This window comes from Tursiops truncatus, chromosome 16, assembly GCF_011762595.2.
Source record: "Tursiops truncatus isolate mTurTru1 chromosome 16, mTurTru1.mat.Y, whole genome shotgun sequence".
In the NCBI taxonomy this organism is placed as follows: domain Eukaryota; kingdom Metazoa; phylum Chordata; class Mammalia; order Artiodactyla; family Delphinidae; genus Tursiops; species Tursiops truncatus.
In genome coordinates this window covers 43,849,177-43,871,114 of record NC_047049.1, presented here as the reverse complement: position 1 = coordinate 43,871,114, position 21,938 = coordinate 43,849,177, and the positions used below count along the sequence as shown (strand labels likewise).

The window sequence follows — 21,938 nt, the reverse complement described above, 5'->3', positions numbered from 1 at the left end:
CAGCGGACGGCTTCACCAACCTGCCATCCCACGCCTGGCTAATCTGAGGGGCCGTTTGGTGCTCTCGGCCCCCGCTCTACATCCGCGAACAAGTCGGCATCTCTGGCTCGGGGCCAAACAGGAGGGACCTGAGCGCCCAGCGCGCACCAAGACCCGCAGAGCCCGAGCGGCCGGTCGCATCGCCGAACTACGTTTCCCACAGTACTCGGGGAAGCCGGGGCCGCCGAGGTGCGGCCCGCCCCCGCTCAGGCTCGCGCGGAGCCTCCTGGGAGTTGTAGTCCGGACCGCTCGCGCCGGCGCTGCTGAGGGCTTGTTGTCGGCCTTTGTCTGTCTGCGGGCGCGCGCCGCTGCGGTGAGTGAGGCCGCCGGCCGGGTCCGTACGCCCGAGCGAGGCTGGGCCCCGCCTGCAGGCCGCGGTCCCTGAGCCCCCTGGGGCCTTGAGTAGGCCTGGCCAGCTTGGACTCCCCAGGGCAGCCAGCTGCGTGGGGAGAGGTCTGCGGCCCTTAGGAAAAGGTCCAGCTGGACTAGAGAAAGGGGTGCTGAGGCCCAGCGCGCAGGGCCGGCCCGGGGGTTTGGGGGTGGGGGCAGACCTGAGGCGGGAAGGGAGAGCCTGTCGGTAGAAGCAGGGGTCCCTCCGCCGCACAGCACGGCCGGGTGTGGAGCAAGGCCCTGCACCCCGAGACGCGGGAGGGGGAGACCACAGGCAGGTGTGCCCCGGGGCCCGCGGGGAGGGTTTCAGAAGACGCACAGGAGAAAGTGCAGTCTCTCTGAGGTGGGTGAAAGGGAGAAAGGACAAACTTCGTTGGGTGGAGAATAGGAAAGGACAAAGTGGATTCAGGTGTGCAGAGAAAATAATCACCCCTCCCCAGAATCTCCTAATCCTTAAACTATCCCTCAAGAAAGCAACAATCCTAGTCCTCTGCTGTGGACTCTCAACTTTAGGCCTTAAACCTGTAGGTCATGTCAGAGGCCCTTCACATTTGGTTCTTTTATTCTCCCAAGAGCTACTTGATAACACAGTGTTATCAGACTATTTAGTAAGTGAGGAAATAGGGTCAGGGCTGTTTGGTTACTTGCCCAGTGTCATTTAAGGGGAGAGAAGGGTAATCCAAGTCTCTCATGGCCTAATTCTGAGCTCTTTCCACAGGATATAATGGCCTTTCTGATAGAAGCAATATTTTCTACTATAAAGTGACTTTATCCAAAATCTTCAGGAAATTGATTCCTCAGATTTGTGGAATCTAGGGAGAAAAATACGACAACTTCCCTTTATTAATCAAGGAGGTTCCTGAGACACAGCTGAGCTGTTTCCTGTTGAATATCTCACAACATGTGGAGAGGCACAGCTGTAAGTGCTGCCCACACGTTCTGACCAAACTATTTGCTGGACTAACCAGAGACAGAGTCCAACCTCAGGTAGCAGGTACCTATATACTTTCCACTGACTCTTGATGGATGTGTGGTTGAGCAGTAACACCTTCCACTTCCAAGTGAACGGTGTTGTAGTGTCCTGACACTCTGATAGGGCATCGCTCTGTGTCTTGTACTGCAAATTGGAGCTGAGTCCTCCAAATAAAGAGTTTAAATGCCTCTCCAGTCATCAAAACATGCAGCAGAAAGGGCAGTTGTCAAGAAGACCAGGTGTTTGGGTTAACAAAGAATTGTAGTATCACACTGCTATTTCATTAAATCAGGAGGCCAGCATTTTCATGGGACATAGTAGAGGGAAACAAAGATTATACATTGGACCACTGCATAAATAAAGTGTAAGTATTCAGTAATTAGGGTCCTGAAATAAGAAGAATATCCCCCCCCAAAATACAAAAGGATAATGTGGAACACGAGGATTCCTAGGATCTGGAAGAATAGTAAGGTCTGGTCAAGCTCTGTTCCATTCTATTTCATTTTATAAGAATTCTCACCAGCTTTTTAGTGACGAGAAAGTAGAGAATTGTCTGGACATAGGCTTTGGATCCAAAAAGTCTTGGATTTGAGCCTTTGCCTCACCTTGACTCCTTACTGGCTCTGGAAATAGGGGCAAGTTACTTACCCTAATCGGTGTGCCTTGGGCTTGGTTTTGGAGTCTGAAGTAGGTCTTTTTTTCTCCAAGAATTGGCAAGTATTTATAGTTCCTCAGAACTGGTATTCTCATACCTTGAAGCATCTGGAGCCTCCTAAGAAGTGCCAAAAGGAAATATGAAATCTCTTGTTCTGTCCTAATAACCTAGAGGGGACTGGAGAGGAGAGCTGGAGCCATTTCAATCATAGAATCAATCATGATGGCTGAATTTTTTTTTATATTCTGAATTCCTTTGGAGGCTTGGAGGATAGAATAGCAGGCTGTTAGGCAGGGGAAGGAAGTGGACGATTCCAATCACATGCTAAGGCTAAGCTAAGGTACAAATAGGATGGACCATTATCTTGGCACTGGCAAGAAGAGATACTTGTTTGCTTTATGTCTTCTCTGCTTTCCCACCTCCTGCTTCCTCCTGGACTCATTTATAAGTGGTCATGGTACCTTTTGGCTCATTTTGCAGTTACATTGTAGGTGACTGACATTACATTAGGCAATCAAGATTTCCTCCATTCATTCATACCCCAAACTGGAGCTCCTGTTGACTTTATTCTCCTCACTTATCAATTCTCCTGTCCTTTCCTGTTTGTTTTTATTGTTCTGTTTTGTTTTTGTTTGTTTGTTTTTCCCTCCCCAGGTACTCAAGAACAGCCCATGGAAGAATCATATGAAGAGGTGGTGATTAAGGTCATACAGCAGGAGTGGACATGTTTGGATTTCCAACAGCTACTCTGCTGGACTGTCATGGAAGATATGCCCAGAATGTAGCATTTTTCAGTGAGTCAGTTGATTGCTGGGATGCCCTCAACTCATAATAATCAGTGTCCCTGTTCTCAGCACTAGTTAACAGGCTGAGGATGCAGAGAAGATGTTCCTTTGGTGGAGCTCACCGTTTCTAGGGATTACAGGGAAAGCCTACAAACTGGAGTTAGAAATAGTAGAAACAGAGCACAACAGCCTTGATATGGAGGTAGTCTCTGAGAGAATGAATGAGCAGTTTTAAATCTCAGCACAATCATTGAATAACAAGTTGAAATCTCCCTAGGATGACTCCAAGAAAACTATTATTAGTGATGAATGGACCCATATTTAAAGTGCAGTAGAAGCCTCATATGCAGGGCAATACTGGAGAGTACTGTCAATATCTGCATAGGAAGTGTTGAGAATAACTTCCAAACCAAAATAGACTTCAGTTCCACCATAGCTTAGCAGATTGAAATAGCATGGATTTTAAAGGGAAAAATTCCTTGGATCAGATTCTGTGATAGCCCTGACTTGATCTGTGTTATCAGACAAGTTATTTAACTTTCTTGTGCTCCAGCCTCTTCATTTGTAAAATGGGACAATAAGCTCTGTCTTGCAGGGTGCAGGGATTAGAATTAATAGATGTAAAGTACCAAGGATTCTGCTACATATATTCTGATATCATGGAGCTTACTCCACTGTTAGGAGAGCAGACTAGAGCAGAAGTGGATTTCTTATGAAACTAATGAAACAAGGTTCAGGATCTTTCCCTTACATTGGTCTCTTCAAGGCCTTGTCCCTACTTTTATACTGTTTCTTAGTGAAATCCATCCAAAATTTTAAAACTTTAGGCCCTACACAACCTGGATCCACACCTGTTTTGGTGTCAGAACTTGGGTATGGCACTAATTTGATCGTATATAGTTTTCTTAATTTTTCTGAGCCTGTTTTCTTATCTTTAAAATGGAAACAACCATGTCTATACACAATACTATTTGGGAGGCTAAATTAAACTAAATTTAGAGGCAGTACACTGCTATGGAGCATGCCTGAATCCCAAGTCTATGCCTACCTAGCTGCACAATCTTTGACAACCTCCCTATACTTTCACTTTCTTAACTGTAGCAATAGATTGTTTTCAGGATTAAATTATCTATGCAAAGTTTATAGTATAATATCTGGCACATTATAAGCACTCAAAGCATTGTTTCTTTTTTCCCTGTTCTTCTCACTCAGCATATTGGTGCCTCTTACATGACTTCCCTCTCATTTTACCAGATGTGATGACAGAAGCCCACCACAAATATGATCACTCTGAGGCCACAGGATCCTCAAGCTGGGATTTCCAGAATTCTTTCAGAAGAGAGAAGCTGGAACAAAAATCCCCAGATTCTAAGACACTACAGGAAGATTCACCTGGAGTGAGACAGAGAGTCTATGAGTGCCAGGAATGTGGAAAATCCTTCAGGCAAAAGGGTAGTCTAACGTTACATGAGAGAATCCACACTGGTCAGAAGCCCTTTGAGTGTACCCACTGTGGAAAAAGCTTTAGGGCCAAAGGCAATCTTGTTACACATCAACGAATACACACAGGAGAGAAGCCTTATCAGTGCAAGGAGTGTGGGAAAAGCTTTAGTCAACGAGGTAGTCTGGCCGTTCACGAAAGACTCCACACTGGACAGAAACCCTATGAGTGTGCTATTTGTCAGAGAAGCTTCAGGAATCAAAGTAACCTCGCTGTTCACAGAAGAGTTCATAGTGGTGAGAAGCCCTATAGATGTGATCAGTGTGGAAAAGCCTTCAGTCAGAAAGGAAGCTTAATTGTTCATATCAGAGTCCACACAGGCCTGAAACCCTATGCCTGCGCACAATGCAGGAAGAGTTTCCACACCAGAGGGAATTGTATCCTGCATGGCAAAATCCACACAGGAGAGACACCCTATCTGTGTGGCCAGTGTGGGAAAAGCTTCACTCAGAGAGGGAGTCTGGCTGTGCACCAGCGAAGCTGCTCACAAAGGCTCACCCTATAACCACTCTCATCAAAGGAAGTTCTCTTTATGAATTAACAGCATAAAATCCCCTGAGGTTAAACAACCTATTCAATTTTACAGAATGAATGGAGACTCCTTCAGAAAGACCATCATTGGGTAGAGCAAACTGACTTTTCTCCCTTCCCCCAAATGAATATCAAAAATAAATGTCTTGTTTATTATCGTTATCATGTATGATTCATAATTTGTCCACTTATTTTGACCTAATTTCCCAAGGTACCACCATTAATCTAGTACACAATTGGAGATTTATGTAGCATATACAGATTTTAAATTTACAATTGACACCATCAGCCTGTTTTAAAAAGTCAGCCTCTTACCAATCCCAAGATTATTTTCTTCTCTACATATTCAAATTAATCTTGTTTTGCATTCAAGACCACTGGGCAGAATTCATGAGGCAAATCTAATAATCCTCATATTGAATATTATCTGAATGGTAGTCTCAACAGCATATTCTAACAAATCACCCATGTTCATAGCAGAGGCCCTAGCCTTTCCTTACAAAAATGGGATCCCTTCCGAGCCTGCACTGTGGTTTACTTCAGTCTTCCACTCCTAACTGGGATAGAGATAACTTGCCTATAGCCAAAGAGCAGACAACTATCTACAACAGTTGACACAATGACTCTCACTCCCTTTTGGCAACAGCAGCAATATCTCAAGAGTTAGAGTCACCTAGTAAGGGCATAAGTGTCCTCATTACTGAGCTCAAATTTGTAGTCAATAATGAAGTTCCAGTCCTCCAACAACACAATCCTCTTCCTCCTACACAGATACATGCATGCACACACAGAAGAAATTTGGAAAGTAATAGTTTTTTACCTCTAGTGGATGAGATTTGAGGAATAGTGGAGACGAGAAGTTGGTTTTGAGGGGGAATTTCCAATTTTTTTAACTTCAGCCATCTCTAAATTTTCATTCTGAGCTTTTATGTAATTAAAATGATGAATGATGTAGATGGAGTGGTTTTCTTGATAAGATACCATTCCATTCTTTCTTTACCCTATAAGCTGTAGGTTCCTATAGACTATAGGCTCCCTCTAGTAGATCCTATAGGCTGTAGGCTCCTTAATCCAAGAAGCTTAACAGAAAATCTTGAGAGAGAGGTAAATTTTATCGAAGATCTTTAGGCATAGAAACACTATGAGTTTGAATAATAATACAATAATACTCCTAAAGATACCCTGATAATTTTTTTATAAATTTATTTATTAGTTCTTTATTTTTGGCTGAGTTGGGTCTTCAGTGCTGCACACGGGCTTCCTCTAGTTGCAGCAAGCGGGGGTACTCGTTGCGATATGTGGACTTCTCATTGTGGTGGCTTCTCTTGTTGCAGAGCAAGGGCTCTAGGCATGTGAGCTCAGTAGTTGTGGTTTGTGGGCTCTAGAGCGCAGGCTCAGTAGTTGTGGCACACGGGCTTAGTTGCTCCACAGCATGTGGGATCTTCCCGGACCAGGGATTGAACCCATGTCCCCTGCATTGGCAGGTGGATTCTTAACCACTGCACCACCAGGGAAGCCCTACCCTGTTAATATTTGAAGATACATACCAGAATGTTCATATCACCCTCATTTATAATAGTCATAAACTGGAAATAACCCAAATGTCCAATAACAGGCAAGGTAATAAACTGTGGTAGAGTCATATAATAAAATACAACTCAGCAATAAAAAATAACAACTGATACATGCAATAACCTGGATGGGGCTTCCCTGGTGGCGCAGTGGTTGAGAGTTCGCCTGCCAATGCAGAGGACACGGGTTCGTGCCCCGGTCCGGGAAGATCCCACACGCCGCAGAGCGGCTGGGCCTGTGAGCCATGGCTGCTGAGCCTGCGCGTCCAGAGCCTGTGCTCCGTAACGGGAGAGGCCACAACAGTGAGAGGCCCACGTACCACAAAAAAAAAATAATAATAATAACCTGGATGAATTTCAAAGATTTGTGTTGAGTGAAAGAACCCAAACACACACACACACACACACAAGTATAGTACATAATTCCATTTATATAACTTCACAGAACAGGAAAAACTAATCTGCGGTAAATGACATCTAACAGTGCTTGCCTCTATGGAAGAGAGGGGAGGGAACTGACTTGAAAGAAGCACACGGAAACTTTACAGAGAGAAAAAAATGTTCTCTTCCTTTCTTCAGGTGGTAGATGCATGGGTCTATACAACTGTCAAAACTGATTGAACTCAACACTTAAAATCTATGCTTGTTATATGTAAAGTACATTTTATATATAAAGTATAGTATATGCAAAGTTTAAAGAACAATGAGGTAGTTTTAAAATATTGCCCACAAGTTCTTCCGACACTCATCATGTGTTCTATGTCACTTCCCCTTGAATCTGGGTAGGCTTGTGTCTGCTTCAAACAATGAAACATGGTAGAAGTGATGCTACATGACTTCCAAGAATAGGTCTAAAAAACACTTTAAAAGTCTGAAAAGTTTCTGCATGATTCTCAGAACACTTGCCCTGGAGAAAACCAGCTGCCAAGTAAAAAATCCAACTATCTCAAGGCCACTCTGCTGGACAAACAGCATATAAGTGCTCCAGTTGACAGCTTCACCTGAGCTCCCAACAGATAGCATCAACTCTCAGCCATATGAGTGAACCATTGTAGATGCATAGCCCAGTAGAACCTTCAGATAACTATAGCCCCAGATGACATCTGATGAAAACTATGAGAAACCCACAAGTTAGAACTGCCTTCCCAAATTCCTAACACACAAAATCATGAGAAAAGTTAAAGGTTATGACTTTATACTACTAAATTTTCAGGCTGCTTGCTATACAACAGTATTAGTTAAAATATATATACATTTTAAGGATAAGCTATTTTCAAAAAAATGAAAAATCTGGGGAGCAACTTGATATAAACTCTGAATAAAAACAGGAAATTAGGATTTATGGTTCACAAGAAAGCTTAAGGTATAAAAATAAACATTCCCTTTGACAAAATAGGAGGCAAAGTATAGATTAGTTAAGCCACATGCAAATCCAAGTTACAAAATAAAGTAGATGTGGGTCTCCATCAGTCCTGGACTATGAGAAATGTGTGTGTGTGTGTGTGTGTGCATGTGTGTGTGTATCTTAGAATCCTGGTTCTGCAGAAAAGAATCTGTAAATAAAGAGCAAATAGATCAGAAAATATAAAGTATCTTTAAAAATATAATTCCTATTTTCTATATGTATATTATTAAATTTCTTTAAGACTGTTGGTTGCTTATATTAATATAATAACAAGAGAGTTCTGGTTCCAGATGGCAAAGTAGGAAGATTCTGAACTCACTTCCTCCCATGGACACACAGAATCTACATCTACATACAGAACAATTTCCTCGGGGGGTGGGGGGCAACCTAAAAACTAGCTGAGCAACTCCTACACACTGGGCAAATGAAACAAAAACAAAAACAAAAAAAACCATACTGAAGCAGGTAGAAGAGGCTGAGACACAATCCCACCATAAACCCACTGACAGCAAGGCAACCCGCAATTGGGAGTGAACTCAAAACCCGGAGCTTCTCCCTGAGGAGTGAAGGGCTTGAACCCCACATCAGGCACCCCAACATTTAAGACCTGCACCTGAGAGACATACCCCCTAAAACGTCTAGCTTTGAAACCAACAGGGCTTGCATTCATGAGACCCACGAGGCTATAAAGAAATTAGAAATTTAAAAAAAAAATGAGAAATGGCTCTTAAATGGCTCACATGCTCAGACAGATTCACACCAGGGTCCAGCACAGAAGCAGCCAACTGAGAGGTGCCCAGATTTTATGTGAAAGAGGCATATTTGCTTATGTTAAAGTGTCAGCCTAAGGAGCAGGCATCTAACTTAATACACATATAGGAGCCTACTGGGGTGCTCTCAGGGATGGAAGCTGGCAGGTGCCATCTTCGTGCTCTCCCTCTGCCATGCTCCAGCTCACCGGTAACTCCTGAAAAGGAACGTATACCCTCCTCTGGAACACTAATTCTTCCAGCTGAGGCCCATGGTTTGCCTGGTTCTGGTGACAAATGGGGCTTGCACTTCAGGGTCCCACGGGTCTCCAACCAAAGGAGAAAGAGTTCTTAAGCAGCTACCACCCCCAGAGCACAAAAGGCAATAGACCAAGGTAGCCAGTCTTTCTGTGAAAGAGGCATATTAGCTTATCTTCATAGCTATGGCCTAAGTAGCAAACTTCCATCTAAACACACATGTAAGAGCAAACTTTAATCCTCTCCAGAGACCTCAGAGGTCAGGCGCTATTTTTATGCTCTCCCTCTGCCATAATCCACAGTGCCAGTGTCTACTGGAGAGGAGCTTGTACATGTGTCTGATACCCCAAATTTATGTGGGTGCTACCCAGGGGACATTCCTTGATCACCTTGCTCTGGTGGCCAGCAGGGCTTTGTTCATGGGTCCCAGGTGACTGTAACAAATGGAGAGACAATTATTGGCCAGCTACCATCCCCAAAGCACTGCACAGAAAGCAGACTAAAAAACACACCCCAGTCTTTCTGTGAAAGAGGCTGATATGCTTGAGCTTCAGCCTGAGGTGCAGGTTTCTGTTTGGCACACATCCAAGGATGAAGGCCAAAGGATGCCATTTTTGTGCTCTACCTCTGCCCTGCTATAGGTTGCTGTATCTCCCAGAAAGGAACTTGTACATTCATCTAGCACTCCAACTTTTGAGACTGTTGCAAAGGGGACAACTCTAAATTGCCTGGCTATAATGGGCAGGCAGTCCCAAAAGACTGTATATAGTTGTATACTTTAAAGGCTGCTGTCTGAGAGTCTAACTTCTAATCAGCTTGCATGTAGGAGCTAACTGAGATCCTCTCCTTTGGAATACTGACAGGTAATGTCACATCCTCTACTACTGAGAGCCACTGAAAGTAAAGTCTGCTTAGAGAATCACAAAAGTTGGAGAAAAAACCAATAGCTAAGGCAGGGTTGAACAATAAAATGCACCTACTACACAAGACCTTCAAGACTGGGAGAGATAGCTGTTTTATCTAATACATAGAAAGTAACACAGACACTCAAGGAAAATGAAGAAAGAGAGGAATATGTTCCAAATGAAAAAAAAAGATAAAACTTCAGAAAAAGTCCTTAATGAAATGGAGACAAGGGATTTACCTAATTAAGAGATCAAAATAATGATCTTAAGGATATAAAGATGTTCACTGAACTTGAAAGAAGAACGGATAAACACAGTGACAATTTCAACAGAGAGGTAAAAAAATATATAAGAAAGTATCAAATAGAAGTTACAGAGCTAAAGAATACAGTAATTGAACTAAAAAATACACTAGAGGGGTTCAACAGCAGACTAAGTGAAGCAGAAGAAAGGATCAGTGAACTTGAAGACAGGACAATGCACTCACCCAATCAGAGCAGGAAAAGAAAAAAGAATGAATAAAAGGGAAGATAGCTTAAGGGACTTATGAGACAACATCAAGTGAACCAACATTCATACTGTAGGAGTCCTTGAAGAAGAAGAGAGAAAGAAAGGAGCAGAAAACTTATTTGAAGATACAATGGCTGAACACATTCCTAACCTAAGGAAGGAACAGATATCCATATTCAGGAAGTCCAGAGAGTTCCAAATAAGATGCACCAAAAGAGACACACACAAAGATACATTAAAATTTAAATGTCAAAAGTTAAAGACAGAGGCTTCCCTGGTGGCGCAGTGGTTGAGTCCACCTGCCGATTCAGGGGACACAGATTCGTGCCCCGGTCTGGGAAGATCCCACATGCCGCAGAGCGGCTGGGCCCATGAGCCATGGCCACTAAGCCTGCGCATCCGGAGCCTGTGCTCCACAACGGGAGAGGCCACAACAGTGAGAGGCCCGTGTACCACAAAAAAAAAAAAAAAAGTTAAAAACAAGGAGAGAATCTTAAAAGCAGCAAGAACAAAATGACTTGGTACATACAAAGGAACTCCCATAATACTATGAGCAGATTTTTCAGCAGAGACTTTGAAGGCAGAAGGGAATGGCATAATATATTTAAAGTCTGGAAAAGAAACTGCCAACTAAGGATACCCTAATTTGCAATGTTGTCTTTCAGAACTGAGGAGAGATAGAGTTTTCCAGACAAGCAAAAGCTAAAGGAGTGCATAACCACTAAACTGGCCTTACAAGAAATGTTAAAGGGACTTCTTTAAGCTAAAAAGAAAGGGTGCTAAATTAGTACAGGAAAACATATGAAAGTATAAATCTCAATGATAAAGGTAAATATATAGTAAAATGTAGAATAATCAAATGCTGTCCATTAATCACTTAGAAAGCTAGTATAAAGGTTAAAAGACAAAAGTAGCAAAAATAACTATAACTACAACAATTAGTTAAGAAATATACAAGATTTAAAAATTTAAATATGATATCAAAAACAAAATGGGACTGGGGAGAGTAAAAATGCAGAGCTTTAGAATGCATTCAAACACAAATTGTTATCAACTTAGAATAGACTGTTATAAATAAAAGTTGTTATATATAAGCCTCATGGTAACCACAAAACAAAAACGTATAGTAGTACACAAAAGATAAATGAAAGGAATCTAAACATACCACTAAAGAAAATAATCAAATCACAAAGGAAGAGAGCAAGAGAAGAAGAAAAAAAAATTACAAAACAGCCGGAAAATAATTAACAAAATGGCAGTAAGTACATACTTATCATTAATTACTTTAAACGTAAATGGACTAAATTTGCCAATGAAAAGACATAGAGTGACTCAATGGATATTTTTTAAAAAAGACCTATGATATACTGCCAACAAGAAACTCACATCACACTGAAGATCAAAGGATAGAAAAAGATATTCCATGCAAATAGAAACCAAAAGAAAGCCGAGGTAGCTATATTATATAACACAAAACAGACTTGACTGTAATAAGAGACAAAGGAGGGCATTACATAGTGGTAAAGGGATCAATTCAGAAGACAATATAACATCTGTAAATATTTATGTACCCAACATAGGAGCACCTAAAATATGTAGCAAATATTAACTGATCTAAAAGGAGAAAGAAACAGCAGTACAATAAAAGTAGGAGGTTTTAATATCCCACCATCATCAATGGATAGGTCATCCAGACAGAAAATCAATAAGGAAGCATCAGCCTTTAATGACACATTAGACCAAATGAACTTAACAGACATATATAGAACATGCCATCCAACAGCAGCGAAATACACATTCTTCTCAAACGCACATGAAACACTCTCCAGGACAGATCACATGTTAGACCACAGAACAAGTCCTAATAAATTGTAAAAGAAATGTCAAGCATCTTTTCCAATCACAATGGTATGAAACAAAAACAAACAAAAAAATTAGTTACAAAAATAAAACTGGAAAATTCACAAATATGTCTTGATTAAACAACATCTACCGAGTGAAATGAACATCATTAATCATATGACAAATAAAACATAAAAATTATAGGATCATCTCAATAGATGCAGAAAAAGCATTTGACAAAATTCAACATCCTTTTATGATAAAAACTCTACGAAGTGGGTATAGAGGGAACAGAGTTCAGCATAATAAAGACCATATATGAACGTCCACAGTTAACATCATACTCAATGGTGAAGAACTGAAAGCTTTTCCTCTAAAATCAAGAACAAGACAAGGGTGCTCACTCTCACCACCTTTATTTAACATCTTGGAAGTCCTAGCCAGAGAAATTAGGCAAGAAAAATAAATAATAGGCATCTAAATGTGAAAGGAAGGAAGAAAACTGTAACTACTTACAGATGACATAATATTATATGTAGAAAACCCTAAATACTCCACCAAAAAACACGTTAGAATTACTTTAAAAATTCAGTAAAGTTGCAAGATACAAAATCAATATACAAAAACTCTGTTGCACTTCTGTACACTAATAATAAACTATCAGAAAAATTAAGAAAATACCCATTTACAATTGCATAAAACAAAATACCCAGGAATAAATTTAACCAAGGAGGTGAAAAAACTATACCATGAAAACTATAACACTTTGATGAATGAAACTGAAGACAACACAAATAAATAAAAAAATACATCATGCTCATAGATTGGAAGAATTAATATTGTTAAAAGAGCCATGTTACCCCAAGCAATGTACAGATTCAATGCAATCCCTATCAAAATTCCAATGGCATTTTTCACAAAAATAGTACAAACAATCCTAAAATCTATATTGAACCACAAAAGACCCCAATTGGCCAAAGCAATCTTGAGAAGAACACCAAAGCTAGAGGCACCACATTCTCTGATTTCAAACTATATTTTAAAGCTATAGTAATCAATGATATAGATAAAAAATACTATACAATAAAAACAGACACATCAATCAATGGAACAGAATAGAGAATCCAGAAATAAATCCACACATGTGGTCAACTAATTTATGACAAAGGAGCCAGGAATAACATACAATGGGGATAAGAAAGTCTATTCAATAAATGCTGCTGGCAAACTGGACAACCACATGCAAAACAATAAAACTGGACCACTAGATTATACCACTCACAAAAATTTAATTCAAAATAGATGAAAGAATTGAACTTAAGACCTGAAATTATAAAATTCCTAGAAGAAAACATAGGTGGTAAGCTCCTGACATTGGTCCTGGGGATGATTTTTTTGGATCTGACACCAAAAACAAAGGCAACGAAAGCAAAAATAAACAAGTGGGACTACATCAAAATAAAAAGTTTCTGCAGAGCAAAGGAACCCATCAACAAAGTGAAAAGTCAACCTACTGAACAGGAAAAAATATTTTCAAACTATTTATCTGATAAGGGGTTAACATCCAAAATATATAAAGAACTCTTAAAAATAAATAAATAAATAAAAGAACTCTTAAAACTCAACAGCAAAAAAAAAAAAAATCCAACTTAAAAATGGGCAAAGGGGGCTTCCCTGGTGGCACAGTGGTTAAGAGTCCCCCTGCCGATGCAGGGGACGCGGGTTCATGACCCAGTCTGGGAAGATCCCACATGCCGCGGAGCAGCTAGGCCTGTGAGCCATGGCCGCTGAGCCTGCACGTCCGGATCCTGTGCTCTGCAACAGGAGAGGCCACAACAGTGAGAGGCCCGTGCACAGCAAAATAAACAAAAAAAAAACAAAAAAAAAACAATAAAAATGGGCAAAGGATCTGAATACACATTTTTCCAGAAGACATAAAGATGGCCAGCTGGAACATGAAAAGGTGTTCAACATCACTAATCATCAGGGAAATGCAAATCAAAACCACAATGAGATATCACTTCATGCCTCTTAGAATGGCTATTATCAAAAAGGCAGGAAATAACAAGTGTTGGCAAGCATGTGGAGAAAAGGGAACCCTCATACATACATTGTTTGGTGGGAATGTAAATTGGTGCAACCACTATGGAAAACAGTATGGAGATTCCTCAAAAAAATAAGAATGGAACTACCATATGATCCAGCTATTCCACATTTGTTTATTCATCCAAAGAATATGAAAACACTAATTCAAAAAGATATATGCACCCCTATGTTCATCACAGCATTATATTACAATAGCCAAGATATGGTAAAAACCTAAGTTCCATCAACAGATGAATGGATGAAGATGTGGTATATATAAACAATGGAATACTATTCAGTCATTTAAAAAAAGATGAAATCTTGCGATTTGCAACATGGATGGACCTTGAGAGTATTATGCTAGGTGAAATAAGCCAGATGGAGTAAGACAAACACTGTATAATTTCACTCATATTATGGAATGTAGAAAATGAACAAACAAACAAAACGAACAAACCAAACCAAACAAAAACAAACATATAGATGCCAAGAACAAAGTAGTGGTTATCAGAGGGGAAGGAATGGGAGGAGAGGGCTAAATGGGTAAGGGAGGGGCAACTTGATGATGACAGATGGAAACTAAATTTTTGGTGGTGAGCATGCTGCAATGTATACAGGTGTGGAAATGTAATGTTGTATACATGAAATATACAGTGTTATAAACAAATATTACCTAAGAGAAATATATTTTTTCTCGAGAAAATCAGGTAAATATGAGTAAGAACTGGGTACTAAAAGATGCCAAAGTGTGAAGAAAATATAAATAGAATTACCGTACAACCAGGTAACTCCACTTCTGGATATTTAACCAAGAAAAACAAAAACACTTACTTGAAAAGATATATGCATTCCTATGTTCATTGCAGCAGTATTTAAAATAGCCAAAATATGGAAACAACTTAAGTGTCCATTAATAGATGGACGGATAAAGTGGATGGATAAAGAAGATGTGATACACACACACATATACACAATGGAATATTATTCAGCCATAAAAAAGAAACACAACTTGACATTTGTGACAACATGGATGAACCTAAAGAGTATTATGCTAAATAAAACAAGTCAGATAGAAAAAAAAATTACCAAATGATTTCACGTATATATGGCATCTAAAACACAAAATAAATGAACAAACAAAACAAAACAGAAACAAACAAAAAAAAAAACTTGTGGTTGCCAGAGGGGAGGAAATTGGGGAGTGAGCAAAATAGATGAAGGGGATTGAGGGGTACAAACTTCCAGTTATAAAATAAATAAGCCATGGGAATGTAATGTACAGCACAGGGAATATAGTCAATAATATTGTATAAACTTGTATACCTACAGATGATAATTAAACTTATCATAATGATCAATCAAAATGTTTCTACACAACTAGGGCACCTACCAGGCGCTGGTGGGGGCCCTTAGACACATAAAGGGACAGGAGGAACCCCCAAGTGATCAACTAGGACGTGGGGGGAGGAAGGGGGAAGAGGAAATGGAGGCCAGACAGGATGGGTGCCCTTGAGGGGCGGCTGGGGGAGAGGAGGCATTCCCACGCTAGGGAGGGGCCCACCCATGGTGAAAAGATCAGCGGGAATGAAGAGAGACCCTCGGGGGATAGGAGGATCTGGAACGGGCCAGCATTTCCCAGCACCTTCTGGCAGCACCAAGCCTAGGCCCTACCCACCCTGCCTAAGCTCCGCCCCCCACAGCCAAGGCCTCTTCTGCCTTTCATTTTTTTTTGCTGTTGTGGTTCAGTTTTACCTTGTTATTTCATTTATATTTTTACTTTTTCTCATAAATATTTTGTATTTCTAACTTTACTTTTTATTCTTTGTTATTATTCTGCTCCTTTTTGTTTGTTCCCTCCCTTTTTTTTCCACACCATGTGGCTTGCAGGATCTTGGCTCCCAGGCCAGGGGTCAAGTCTGAGCTCCTGTGGTGGAAGTGTTGCGTCCAAACCGCTGGGCTAACAGAGAATCTCAGACCCCAGGGAATATTAATCGGAGTGAGGTCTCCCAGGGGTCCTCATCTCAGCACCAAGACCCAGGTTTACCTAACTGCCTGCAAACTCCGGTGCTGGATGCCTCAGGCCAAACAACCTCTAAGACAGGAACACAGACCCATCCATTAAAAAAAAAAACTAAGATGACAAAAAAATGTTACAGATGAAGGCACAAGGTAAAAACCTATAAGGCCAAAGAAATGAAGAAGAAATAGGCAACCTACCTGAAAACGAATTCAGAGTAATGATAGTAAAGATGATCCAAAATCTCAGAAATAAAATGGAGGCACGGAGGGAGAAAATACAAGAAATGTTTGAGAAAGACCTAGAAGAACTAAAGAACAAACACTAATGAACAACACAAAAACTGAATGAAAAATACTCTAGAAGTAATCAATACCAGACTAACTGAGGCAGAAGAACGAATAAGTGAGCTGGAAGACAGAATGGTGGAAATAACTGCCGAGGAGCAGAATTAAGAAAAAAGAATGAAAAGAATTGAGGACAGTCCCAGAGACCTCTGGGACAACACTAAACTTACAAACGTTCAAATTATAGGGGTCACAAAAGAAAAGAAAGAGAAAGGACCTGAAAAAATATTTGAAGAGATTATAGTCAAAAACTTCCCTATCATGGGAAAGGAAACAGCCACCCAAGTCCAGGAATCGCGGAGTCCCATACAGGATAAACCCTAGGAGAAACACACCAAGACACATATTAATCAAACTAACAAATTTAAATTCAAAGGAAAAATATTAAAAGCAGCAAGGAAAAAGTGACAAATAAGATACAAGGGAATCCCCATAAGTTTAACAGCTGATCTTTAAGCAGAAACTCTGCAGGACAGAAGGGAGTGCAGGATATATTTAAAGTGATGAAAGGGAAAAACCTACAACCAAGATTACTCTATCCAGTAAGGATCTCATTCAGACTTGACGAAGAAATACAGACAAGCAAAAGCTAAGAGAATTCAGCACCACCAACTCAGCCTTACAACAAATGCTAAAGGAACTTCTCTAGGCAGGAAACACAAGAGAAGAAAAAGACCCAAAAAAACAAACCTAAAACAATTATGAAAATGGTAACAGGAACATACATATCGATAATCTCCTTGAACATAAATAGATTAAATGCTCCAGGCAAAAGACACAGACTGGCTGAATGGATACAAAAACAAGACCCATATATATGCTGTCTACAAGAGACCCACTTCAGACTTAGGGACACATACAGACTGAAAGTGAGGAGATGGAAAAAGATATTCCATACAAATGGAAATCAAAAGAAAGCTGGAGTAGCAATACTCATATCAGATAAAATAGACTTTAAAATAAAGAATGTTACAGGAGACAAGGACACTACATAATGATCAAGGGATCAATCCAAAAAAGAAGATATAACTATTATAAATACTCAGGCACCCAACATAGGAGTACCTCAATATATAAGGCAAACGCTAGCAGGCATAAAAGGGGAAATCAACAGTAACACAATAATAGTGGGGGAGGGATTAACACCCCACTTACACCAATGGACAGATCATCAAGACAGAAAATAAATAAGGAAATACAAGCTTTAAATGAGACAATAGGCCACATAGACTTAATTGATATTAATAGGACATTCCACCTGAAAGTGGCAGAATACACTTTCTTCTCAAGTGCACACAGAACTATCTCCAAGATAGATCACATTTTGGGTCACAAATCAAGCACTGGAAAATTTAAGAAAAGTGAAATCATATCAACCATCTTTTCCGACCACAATGCTTTGAGATTTGAAATCAATTACAGGAAAAAAAAAACCTGTAAAAACACAAACACATGGAGGCTAAACAGTGCTGTGCTAAATAACCAAGAGATCACTGAAGAAATCAGAGGAAATAAAAAATACGTAGAAACAAATGACAATGAAAACACGATGACCCAAAACCTATGGGACACAGCAAAAGCAGTTCTAAGAGGGAAGTTTAGGGCAATTCAATCTCACCTCAAGAAACAAAAAAAATCTCAAATAAAAAATCTAACCTTACACCTAAAGCAACTAGAGAAAGAACAAAGAAACCCCAAAGTTAGTAGAAGGAAAGAAATCATAAAGATCAGAGCAGAAATAAATGAACTACAAACGAAGAAAACAACAGCAAAGATCAATAAAACTAAAAGTTGGTTCTTTGAGAAGATAAACAAAATTGATAAACCTTTAGCCAGACTCATCAAGAAAAAAAAGGGAGAGAACTGAAATCGGTAAAATTAGAAATGAAAAAGGAGAAATTACAACTGACACCACAGAAATACAAAGCATCATAAGAGGCTACTACAAGCAACTATATGCCAATAAAATGCACAACGTGGAAGAAATGGACAAATTCTTGCAAAGGTACAACCGTCCAAGACTGAACCAGGAAGAAATAGAAAATATAAGCAGTCCACTCACAAGTAATGAAATTGAAACTGAAATTAAAATTCTTCCAACAAACAAAAGTCCAGGACCAGATGGCTTCAGAGGTGAATTCTTTTTTTTAAAATTTATTTTATTCATTCATTTTTTGGGGCTGCATTGAGTCTTCGTTGCTGTGTGCAGGCTTTCTCTAGTTGAGGCAAGCAGGGGCTACTCTTCATTGCGGCGTGCGGGCTTCTCACTGTGGTGGCTTCTCTTGTTACGGAGCACAGGCTCTAGGCACGCGGGCTTCAGTAGTTGTGGCACACGGGATCAGTAGTTGTAGCTCACTCTAGAGCACAGGGTTAGTAGTTGTGGCGCATGGGCTTAGCTGATCCGCGGAATGTGAGATCTTCCCAGACCAGGGCTCGAACCCATTTTCCCTGCATTGGCAGGCAGACTCTTAACCATTGCACCACCAGGGAAGCCCCAGAGGCAAATTCTATCAAACATCTAGAGAAGAGCTAACACCCATCCTTCTCAAACGCTTCCAAAAAATTTCAGATGGTGGAACACTCCCAAACTCGTTCTATGAGGCCACCATCACCCTGATACCAAAACCAGACAAAGATATCACCAAAAAAAGAAAATTTCTGACCATTATCACTGATGAACATAGACTCAAAAATCCTCAACAAAATACTAGCAAACAGAATCCAACACACGGATCATACACCATGATCATGTGGGATTGATCCCAGGGATACAAGGGTTCTTCAATATACGCTAATCAATCAATGTGATATACCATATTAACAAATTAAAAACTAAAAATCGGGACTTCCCTGGTGGTCCAGTGGTTAAGACTCCACACTCCCAATGCAGGGGGCCCAGGTTTGATCCCTGGTCAGGGAACTAAATCCCATATGCCCCAACTAAAACCCCAAGCAGCCAAATAAAAAATAAAATATTAAAAAAAATAAATATAAAAAATAAAAACCATATGATCATCTCAATAGATGCAGAAAAAGCTTTTGACAAACTTCAACACCCATTTATGATAAAAACTCTCCAGAAAGGGGGCATAAAGGGAACCTACCTCAACATAATAAAGGCCATATATGACAAACCCACAGCAAACATCATTCTCAATTCTCAGTGAAAAAGTTAAAGCATTTCCACTAAGATCAGGAACAAGACAAGGATGTCCACTCTTGCCACTATTATTCAACGTAGTTTTGGAAGTCCTAGCCATGGCAATCAGAGAAGAAAAAGAAATAAAAAGAATACAAATTGGAAAAGAAGTAAAACTGTCACTGTTTGCAGATGACATGACACTATACATAGAAAATACTAAAGATGACACCAAAAAACTACTAGAGCTAATCAATGAAGTTGGTAAAGTTGCAGGGTACAAAATTAATACCCAGAAATCTCTTGCACTGGGACCTCCCTGGGGAGTCCAGCGGTTAAGAATCCACCATCCAATGCAGGGGACATGGGTTCAATCCCTGGTTGGGGAACTAAGATCCCACATGCCACAGGGCACCTAAGCCTGCACGCTGCAACTACTGAGCCAGAGTGCCTCAATTAGAGAGCCCGTGTGCTGTAAATTACTGAACCCATGTGCTCTGGAGCCTGTGCACCACAAGAAAGAAGCCTGCACACTGCAACAAAGAGCCCGTGTGCCACAATAAAGAGCCTGCACACTGCAACTAAGACCCGACACAGCCAAAAATAAATAAATAAATATTAAAGAAAAGAAATCTCTTCCGTTCCTACACACTAACAACAATAGATCAGAAACAGAAATTAAGGAAACAGTCCCATTATCCATTGCAACAAAAAGAATAAAATACCTATGAATAAATCTGCCTAAGGAGGCAAAAGACCTGTACACAGAAAACTATACAACACTGATGAAAGAAATCAAAGATGACACAAACAGATTTAGAGATATACCATGTTCTTGGAATGGAATAGTCAATACTGTGAAAATGACTATACTACCCAAAGCAATCTACAGATTCAATGCAGTCCCTATCAAATTACCAATGGCATTTTTCACAAAATTAGAACAAAAAATTTTACAATTTGTATGGAAACACAAAAGACCCCGAACAGCCAAAGCAATCTTGAGAAAGAAAAATGGAGCTGGAGGAACCAGCCTCCCCAACTTCAGACTATACCACAAAGCTACAGCAATCAAGACAGTATGGTACTGATACAAAAAAAGAAATATAGATCAATGGTACAGGATAGAAAGCCCAGAGATAAGCCCACGCACCTATGATCAATGGAGAAAAGGCAGTCTCTTCAATAAGTGGTGCTGGGAAAATTGGACAACTACATGTAAAAGAATGAAATTAGAACACTCCCTAACACCATACACAAAAATGAACTCAAAATGAATTAAAGACGTAAATGTAAGACCAGATACTATAAAACTCTTAGAGGAAAACATAGAAAGAAAGCTCTTTGACAGAAATCACAGCAACATCTTTTTTGACCCACCTCCTAGGGTAATGGAAATAAAAATAAATGGGACCTAATGAAACTTAAAAGCTTTTGCACAGCAAAGGAAACCATAAACAAGACAAAAAAACAACCGTCAGAATGGGAGAAAATATTTGCAAACAAAGCAATGCACACAGGATTAATCTCCAAAATATACAAGCAGCTCATGCAGCTCAATATCAAAAAAAACAAACAACACAATCAAAAAATGGGTGGAAGACTTAAATAGACATTTCTCCAAAGAAGACACACAGATGGCCAACAAACACATGAAAAGATGCTCAACATCACTAATTATTAGAGAAATGCAAGTCAAAACTACAATGAGGTATCACCTCACACCAGTTAGAATGGGCTTCATCAGAAACTCTACAAACAAATGTTGGAGAGGGTGTGGAGAAAAGTGAACCCTCTTGCACTGTTGGTGGGAATGTAAACTGATACAGCCACTATGGAGAACAGTATGGAGGTTCCTTAAAAAACTAAAAATAGAATTACCATATGATCCAGCAATCCCATTACTGGGCATATACCCAGAGAAAACTACAATTCAAAAAGACACATGTACCCCAATGTTCACTGCAGCACTATTTATAGTAGCCAGGTCATGGAAGCAACCTAAAGGCCTGTCGACAGACAGACGAATGGATAAAGAAGATGTGGTACATATATACAATGGAATATTACTCAGCTATAAAAAGGAACAAAATTGGGTCATTTGTTGAGACGTGGATGAATCTAGAGACTGTCATAGAGAGTGAAGTAAGTCAGAAAGAGAAAAACAAATATCGTATATTAACGCATATATGTGGAACCTAGAAAAATGGTACAGATGAACAAGTCTGCAGGGCAG

The 21,938-nt window shown here is 40.0% G+C and overlaps 1 protein-coding gene across 5 annotated transcripts; it reads left to right on the top strand.

Annotated features, from left to right (window-relative positions):
- The first annotated feature begins 228 nt into the window (after window positions 1–228).
- Window positions 229–5,036, top strand: ZNF32 (zinc finger protein 32). Of its 5 annotated transcripts, none has more exons than XM_019934453.3 (3): window positions 229–352; window positions 2,712–2,851; window positions 4,055–5,036. In XM_019934453.3, the coding sequence occupies exons 2-3, from the start codon at window positions 2,782–2,784 to the stop codon at window positions 4,846–4,848; spliced, it is 864 nt and encodes a 287-aa protein (XP_019790012.1). In that variant the 5' UTR covers window positions 229–352; window positions 2,712–2,781; the 3' UTR covers window positions 4,849–5,036. The 5 variants fall into 5 exon arrangements, with proteins under 5 accessions (XP_019790012.1, XP_019789873.1, XP_073649432.1 ...); XM_019934314.3 differs by lacking the exon at window positions 229–352 and adding an exon at window positions 372–1,348; XM_073793331.1 differs by lacking the exon at window positions 229–352 and adding an exon at window positions 372–1,427 and having other exon boundaries at window positions 2,716–2,851.
- Window positions 5,037–21,938: the final 16,902 nt, after the last annotated feature.